Raw genomic sequence first — 8,039 nt, forward strand, 5'->3', positions numbered from 1 at the left:
ATTGATGCATGTGTTGATAAAGCTGCAAACATTCAAAATGAGATTAACAAAGATTTTGAGGAAAGGGTGACAGCTAATTTTGCACAGTATTCTGCATCTAATTCAGGTCAGTGTAATGATAGAATATTTTATAACTGTTGTGTCATCCAGAGGGACTTTTATGATGCTTTGTGTTTTTGAGGATTTGTGTATATGAAAGTATAGTTCTTAATACATCATTCAAACAGGTTATAACTTTTTTATTGAACGTCTATTGGTTGTAGCCATAAACAGGAATAAGCTTCAGCATTTAGAAGCAATTTTATATATCCATCAGCATTCATCACGGTAATAGGTTCCTTTTGTCTAATTCACCTTGAAAGTATTGACTTCAGATGTGAAATGGAACCAAAACTACCGTGCCCGTTTTGCGGCATCGCTTAATATTTGCAAAAACATCGGATGGAAAGTTATATTAAGTGTATTTAAATAATCAAACTGTAGTTTCTTTGTATTGTGTGAGACCTTTTGAGAACATCTCAATGTATTTCTGCTCTATTCTCCTCCTTGTTTGAAGGCAACTGACATTCTTCTTTCACTTTTCTTTTTGTTTGTGAAATTTTCTCCTTTTTTTTATCCACTCACTTCTCCATCTGCTTTCACTTTTGTTTGCTTGGGCCGTCTCTCATCCCAACTTGATAATGAGGAATGCGGTGTGACCCTGACCTCTATCAGCCCATGCATGACCTTCTGACTCCCCCACATAACCTTTGACCTTCTCTTTGACAGCTTGATTAATTACCCTGTGTTATGATTTATGAGTAAGTGCTATGTAAAAATAATAGACAACAGGTGGTCCTCTAAAAACTTTTTGTGGCATGTTTTCTTTTCCTGCCTAACTTGATGAGCTATTTTAAGTTGGGAACTTAGTGGGACAATGTGTGTTTGGCAGTAACACAGCATTTTTACACACTTGGACACAGTGCTGGAATTCAGGCAGCCGAGGTGTAGCCGCGATGGAAATATCGCAAAGTATTAGCAGGGTGCAGTTGCCAAAATGTACGTTGGGTGGAAACAGAAAGCGGAGTCAACTGACATTTCAGGCGTTTCAGTCTCAGGTCACGTCTTGAGAAAATTGCTCAAATAATGGAGGGGGCATTTTTCAAGCTGAGCTGCATCTCCAACAGCTATGTTTACTTTAACGCTTCACTAGTGACTTCTGATTGGTTGTCATGACCTCATCCCACTGTTGCACCTACGATGTCGCAACAGTGACATAGATGTACCCTTCTCATGGAGAAGATGGGAAATGAGCAGAACATACATCTTCCAGAAAGATGAATGGACGTGGCTGTGTCCCTTTTAACCACGGGCAGGTTTAAGAGCTGAGCACTTTGAGTTGCATTTCCCCTGGGAATTAACTCCGGTCGTGTCGCCAACGATCCAAATGGAAACCTGAACTTGAAAATTCAGGTTGATAAAGCTTAGGAAAATGATCTCTTTCAGACCCTCGCTCGCAGTCCAAAAAGTCAGTTACACAGGTCAAAAGATTCCTCTCCAGCCCTGACCTCTCTGGTCACATATGGTGTCCCATCTTGGTGGATTAATATGCAGAGCTGAATGCTTTCAGCTCATTATTCATGTGGCCAGGCAGAAGAGATTTCAAAAGAGTTGGAATTTACCTCAAATACTTCAGGGTTCTTTTTTTTTTCACCTTGCTCTTGCTGTCAGAGGCAATAATTCTGGTATTCCTTCCGTTTCGAACATCTCGCTTGAACTTCCAGTAAGAGGCAGAAAGTTCCGCTCCATTTCTGGCTCGTGTGTTACGGTGGAAAAGGCCCTTCTACATTGTTCTGGCTTTGTAGTAAAGGTACTGTAACCGAGATTCATGATTCTTTCCAACGTTTGACTTTGTCAGCCTGCTTTTCCTTTCATCATCATTTGCTGGCTCAATCATAAGTATTAATTGTATTTGTATTTATGAACCTGCAAGTGGGGTTTGCACAGAGTCCTCTGCCTCAGACGTAGTTACCTGGAGGATGCTAGTAGTTAGCGTAGGTTGCATTTTGCTTGCCTTGAAGGGTTAGAATTTGGGGAAATAGCTGTTAATTGGGTATTTTAGTCTGAGAGAGAAACTGTAGTTGTATCCACTGAACTCGTAGATTAGAGCCTGGGACTTGTATTTATCGGTGTCTGTCCTGATTATTGCATCTCATCACAGATACATTAATGGGGGATGCAGGCAGACCTTGGCTTCTGTGCAACATCTGTATTCTCTCAGGCATGTGGTAGAGCACGGGGCTTGGCTTGTTGCAGTCAGCTGAAGATTGATGGAGGGGGGGTTGTCCCAAAGTTTAGCTTTTTGCCATGAAAAAGCTTTGCACTTTAGAGAGTGCACTGGACACACAGGAGAAAACTACTCCACTATTATGTTTGTTGAAAACATACCTAATGTTTTAGTGATGGTGGCAAGCTTTAAAAACTCTCCTGGATGATGGTACTTACTTACATCATGGTCACTACGTTTTAATAATGCTGTAAGCTCATCATAGCTGAAGTTGATATTTTTAATGACATGGTGAGGTATATACTGCTGAACACAGCTTTCCTTTAAAAAGACACTTTTTAATGAATGTGATGTTGTCTTTGCTTAACAGTCATGCCAAAGACTGTGTATCTTGCCGATTATTGAAGTTTGCTAAAGGCCTTTTTTTATATATTAGTGGCCTTGTGTGCTCAGTTTTGCATTGACTTGCAGTCTGCATTAGTGAGGAGTTGCACCTTTTTTTTTAATTTTCTGATTGCACTGAACGTTAATGGTGCCGCTGTGCCCACCTGAAATACATTTTTTAAAAATGAATTGAACTTAAAAGCCACATTGTTTACATAGATGTTATTTAGAGCTGAGTATTCCTTTTCAGTAGAAAATGCTTGGGCTAAGACTGAATGAGAGAGATTCTAACTGGGTACAGTTTTACCAGTCATTTTGGTTTTCCATGTTGCTTTATACATGTTACTCTCAAATCTTCTTCCGGGTGCCGTTGTTTACATCTTGCAATTTAGGTTGCAGAAGTAGAAGGGAAAGGGAAATACACTACGTCATGTAAGCAAAACAATCTGAAAAGAGGTTACTTTCCTAAGAGAAAGTCTTATGAATTGTAAGATTTTTTTTTTTCCTCAATTATGGGAAAACCTATTTCAGTTATTACTTAATTATTTTAATTGTACTGACAGGAAGGGCCTGCTATCTGGGAGAAATTTTAAAAAAAAATGTAAAGGGGGACATGTTACACTGCTTAAAATATAATTGATAAAAATCCTTTAATTGATTTATGAAATAGTGAATTTAAAAATGGAATCATATTTCATCTGTTGATGTCCGTGTGAAAAATTGACATTGTGTCCTCATAAAATTGGACAAATGAGTCATGTAATTTTCAGTTACATAATCAATAACGTAGACAAATTCTACTTCTTTGATGATTTATGTGTCTGTTTTGTGGTCAGCCTAAAGTGGACACGGAGTTTCAAATCCCTGTAACACTTGTAGGCCTGTAATAAACACATGAATTTTGCATCTGGCGTTGTATAGAAAGCAAAACTAATCAATACGCAGAACGTCTCTGCTCCAAACGAGCGGGTCAAGAAGATGAACAGCACAGAGAGCCCCAAGACCACCAGCCCGCCAAGTACTGCAAAAACTTGGTCCTGCTTTGCCGCTAGCGAGCTCAAAAACCTTCCTTTCCTCTCAGGCGTCTAATTGAGGAAGGTCTGTAAGTGGTGTTCTCCCCTGCGATAGATTTTGGGCTTTGAATTTTCCAAGTTGGAAATTTTATGCGTTAATGGTACAGCGTTGTGTGTTGATACGGCGAGGTTACGGTGTTAAGCAATGGCGTGGGTAGGTTTCAAACTTTGTCTTCCGTAATTTTCCGTTTTCCTTCAGCCTCCCCCCCTTGTTTATTTATTTATTTGCCTGTTTGTTTGTATTTATCCCGGTGCAGTTCGCGCAGCAGGGAGGGCAGGGGAGCGGCGTGACAGGAGACCACTCACTCGCGGCGCCGCGTCTAGCGAGGAGGCAATTTTCTCTTTGGCCTGTGTGACCTTTTTTGACTACGTCCCTTACGCCAGAGACGGTGTCCTGAATGCCGCTATTTCACCCTGTTTAGCAGAGTGCAACCGTGCCCTTTAACTTGGTTTTTGGTGGGAGGAGAAGCTACGGCAGACGTTTGAGAAGGGCACAAGGACGAGGGGTAGGAACTCCCTTCAGATGCGATTTTGATAACTAGTCGAGTGTGTCCAACTGTAGAAAATCACCGAGTGACAATCTGTCTACCTGACAGTGGCCACAATGCGCTACAAGGTTTGTGAATGGCTCTACAGATTAGAATAAAGCAAGCCCAAATAAAGTATCTTTTGTTGGCGTGGGCTTGGTTTGCTCTGGCCAGCTAGGTACGGGGACCTCTTTGATCCTTGTGCCTACCCCAAGTGCGAAACGAAGCACCAAATGAACGGCTGGAATAAAGCTGTTCGGCTAAATAATTAATATAGATGTTTCCAAAAAGTAAGTCTTTATTAAAATTCACTTTTAAAGGACAGCTTGATTTTGACTGGGAACCCATGGTGACTTTAAGGACTCATCTGTTAAACGCACGTGCTTCTCTTTTCTCCCTGCGTTCGCGATTATGTCTTCCACGAATATTACAATTCTTGTGTGATTTGCCATCATTTAAAAATCATAATAAAATGATTGGCTGATTTATTCAAGATTTATTTCTCATTCATAAATTCATGTATTTTTCAACCGGCTCATTTTCTGAGGCACAAAAATGCAGCTGGTATGCTCAAAAGCATCCTGCAGGTCACGAATTTTCTCTGGGTTTGTTGAATACAGGACATAATGCCAGTGAAGTTTTACAGCAGATTTAAAGATGTGCTTAGAAGTCGTCCCCACAGTAAAAGAGTTGACTTGTAAGCTATACCACTGAATCAGTTTTGGTATTGATTCATTGTTACTGCCGCTGTTGGCTTCCGCATGGTATGCTTGCTGTCAGCTAGACAAAAGGTTTTACTGTTTTAAACTGCGGTGAATAATTTCCACATGCTTTCTTTAATATATAAAAATATATGAAATCCCTCCATCCTTTTTATTTTAAAGGTTTTTATTGGCTGGGTATAAAGCTTTTTATTCATCATTATGTAGAGTTCTTAAAATAATATTTTACTTTTAGTTCTCGTACTGTTTTCTGAAAAAGTCGTATAAAGTGCTTATGAATAAAACAACATATTAAATTATTTTACAGGTAAAACAGGCAACTTTTCTGATGCTGAGGAATGTGTATGAGCATAAGTGCACGCACAGACACATATTCACACATCAATATCCCTTTAATGACAGAAATGAAACAAACAGAATATTCTTAAAGTACCCTTCTATAAATCATGTTGTGTGAACTTGCTGAAATAAATATAAAAGTTTTTAAGAGCATTAAAGTAAATGCAAAGCATTTTCAAGCATTAAATCTCCCTTTCCATATTTCTTCTTCTTGTGTGTGTGTGTGTGTCTCTTCTAAAACAGGAAGGCTATGGAGTAATAGTACTGAATCCCAATGAGAACTATATTGAAGTGGAGAAGACAAAAGCCCAAGTACAGCTGTCTTCTGATAGCTCAGATGAACCTGCAGAAAAGAGGGAAAGAAAAGATAAAATCCAGAAGGAAACAAAGAAGCGACGTGACTTCTACGAAAAGTATCGAAATCCACAAAAAGAAAAAGAAACTATGCACATGTATATTAGAGTAAGTTTCTCTTGGTTTTATTTGCCCTTCTTTGATGATATGTAGATATGTTTACTGTCCGTATTGGCTAATAAATAGCATGTTTTTTTAAAAGCAAACACATTACCAAGATGGCATTCAAGAGTTCGTACAAAGTTCCTTTATTCTATTGATATTTTTTGTCACTTATTGAATGTGAAGTTTTGGAAGTTACAAAACATTCCTCTCTAATTTCAAAGAGGAACTTCAAATAAGCCCCAGAGGAACTCACTGGTGCTATCAAGAAAGAGAATGATTTAAGGAAGACTTTGTAAAAATGATTTCATAAACAGAGATGTACTTAAGAAATATTTTCTAGCGCAGCTTAGACAACATATTAGCTTCACATGTCATGCATGCATTTATTGTATTATATTGTCTTATACTGGGGAGGCGGTAGTTATAGCCTGATAGTTTTTTAACATATTACCTGCTGAATTAATAATGTATTGTGGAAAATACTGGTGTTCATCTTGTGTGGTAGCAGATTTACCCTATAATGTATTGTTTTCATATGAGCAGCCATCCATTGTGTTTCAACTGAACTTCTGAAGGCAGATAAAGGAGAGTTATAAATATCTTAATAAATATTTAAGCTAGAATAGTTCGAGAATGGTGTAATGAGGAAACTCTGTCCCTTGCTCTTTTCTTACTCAGTGAACCTTCGCACTTTGTAATGCTACCAGCATGGGATCGTTACAGCAGTGCTAACTGAGGACTTCTAATTCTGCAGGGGCCACAAACAATATTATTTGCACTTTGACACATTCTGCTTCATATACATACTATGCATTATACATTCGAGACTGAGTCATGCAATTTCCAAAGCCTTTATTATGAAAGTTAGCATTTGCATTCAATGGTAAAACATGTCAAAAACGCCACAGTGTAGTTAAAACAGTAAAAAAGTGTATGCCTTTCTAGCGCGAAACAGAGAAAAATCCAGCAAAAGGGATGTTAGAATCATCTTAAATTTTAACAAGTTCCTATTAATTGTGGTTTAGCATAACAGCGTTTGTAGAAGAAACACAGCTGTACTGGCTAGTTAAAAGGGTTTGTAACCTGGATGTGAGTTTGTCACTAATACCGTAATTCCTACTGTCTTTTTTGAGAAATACCTTGCTACTGAGTATGGGAAACAAAAGGATGCACATACGTATTCAAAGTCACCAACAGGGCACTGCTTTTTCTCTCGGCTGCTTTTTACGAGAGATGCCATTCTGCCCACCAGCCAGACCCGGCTTCTACAAGGGGGCGACCAGGCTTGTCTCAAGGTCCATCAGAAGCTCATGGACGATGTCGCTGTCTTGTCCAGAAAGGCATTCGGTCAGCATGCTGGCCCAGGGTCCCCTCGTGGAAAGCGAGCCTTTTTTTGATACCTTTTTAGCAGTCCCACCTTCTCGTGGCTCTTTTGCTTGATGAGGCATGAAATTTGGCTTCAGGAGGTCTGACCCCCGAAACATAAAATGCATGACTCTATCCCATTTTCTTTTTTGTGCGGTTCTGTGCCTCAGTATGACTGTTGACATTCCCTTTATTGGAATTTCTTCAGACCAAGGAAGGAAGTAGCATAGGTTTTAGTGAAAGTGTGGGTGGTGGTCTCCTTTCCTGGGTGAATTATCTAAAGTTGGGTTTTCTGATGCAGTTGGTGTTTTATTCTGAAAGAATTCTTTGGGGTTTTTGTTTAATAGGCTCTAATACAGAGAGTTTTTTGAAACAGAATGAAAAATGTCCCTGCTCTGGTGTGTGTGGCAGGATAAATTACTGCAATTTACTTGCCTATTGGTGGTCCAACAAACCTGGACTGCCAACAGGGTGCCATTTACTCTGTTGGGCAGAACTGCTAAGTCTTAAAAACTTCGGTGGCTGCAAGAGGAGCTGCGACCACAGCGTGCTCTGCTCCACCTTCCTGGCCACAGACACGGTTGTCGGTCTGTCCAGGCATCGCACGATGCAAACAAAATGTGCAATGCCGTATTTGCAGTGTATTTCTTGCCTCCCGTGCTTGAATCCGTAGGATTACGTGTGCTACAGGAATCACCCTTCGTTTGCACCCAGGGACTTGCTGCCAGGCTCACCGCAGCCGCAGGCTGCTGTTGGAGCTGGTGTCTGGAGTAATCTCAAAGGGCAATCCAGATATGACCTTTACTTACTGTGTAGTATAGCACACATTTGACTCACTGGGCTCTTGAAATAAAACATACTGTCACTCCACAGAAATATTTAAGGATGGTATATGCTTCGTAAT

At 39.8% G+C, this 8,039-nt stretch overlaps 1 protein-coding gene across 1 annotated transcript in view; it reads left to right on the forward strand.

The window, feature by feature from the left end:
• The window catches only part of LOC104081760 (protein FAM172A-like), a 78,304-nt gene extending 71,137 nt beyond the window's left edge, over positions 1-7,167 (forward strand). The window contains exons 4-5 of the mRNA XM_009584617.1: positions 5,555-5,773; positions 6,904-7,167. Of these exons, the coding sequence (XP_009582912.1) occupies positions 5,555-5,773; positions 6,904-7,167 (483 nt within the window). The remainder of the gene's footprint in view (positions 1-5,554; positions 5,774-6,903) is intronic.
• Positions 7,168-8,039: the final 872 nt, after the last annotated feature.

The sequence above is a fragment of the Fulmarus glacialis genome, unplaced genomic scaffold (assembly GCF_000690835.1).
Source record: "Fulmarus glacialis isolate BGI_N327 unplaced genomic scaffold, ASM69083v1 scaffold8469, whole genome shotgun sequence".
NCBI lineage: Eukaryota > Metazoa > Chordata > Aves > Procellariiformes > Procellariidae > Fulmarus > Fulmarus glacialis.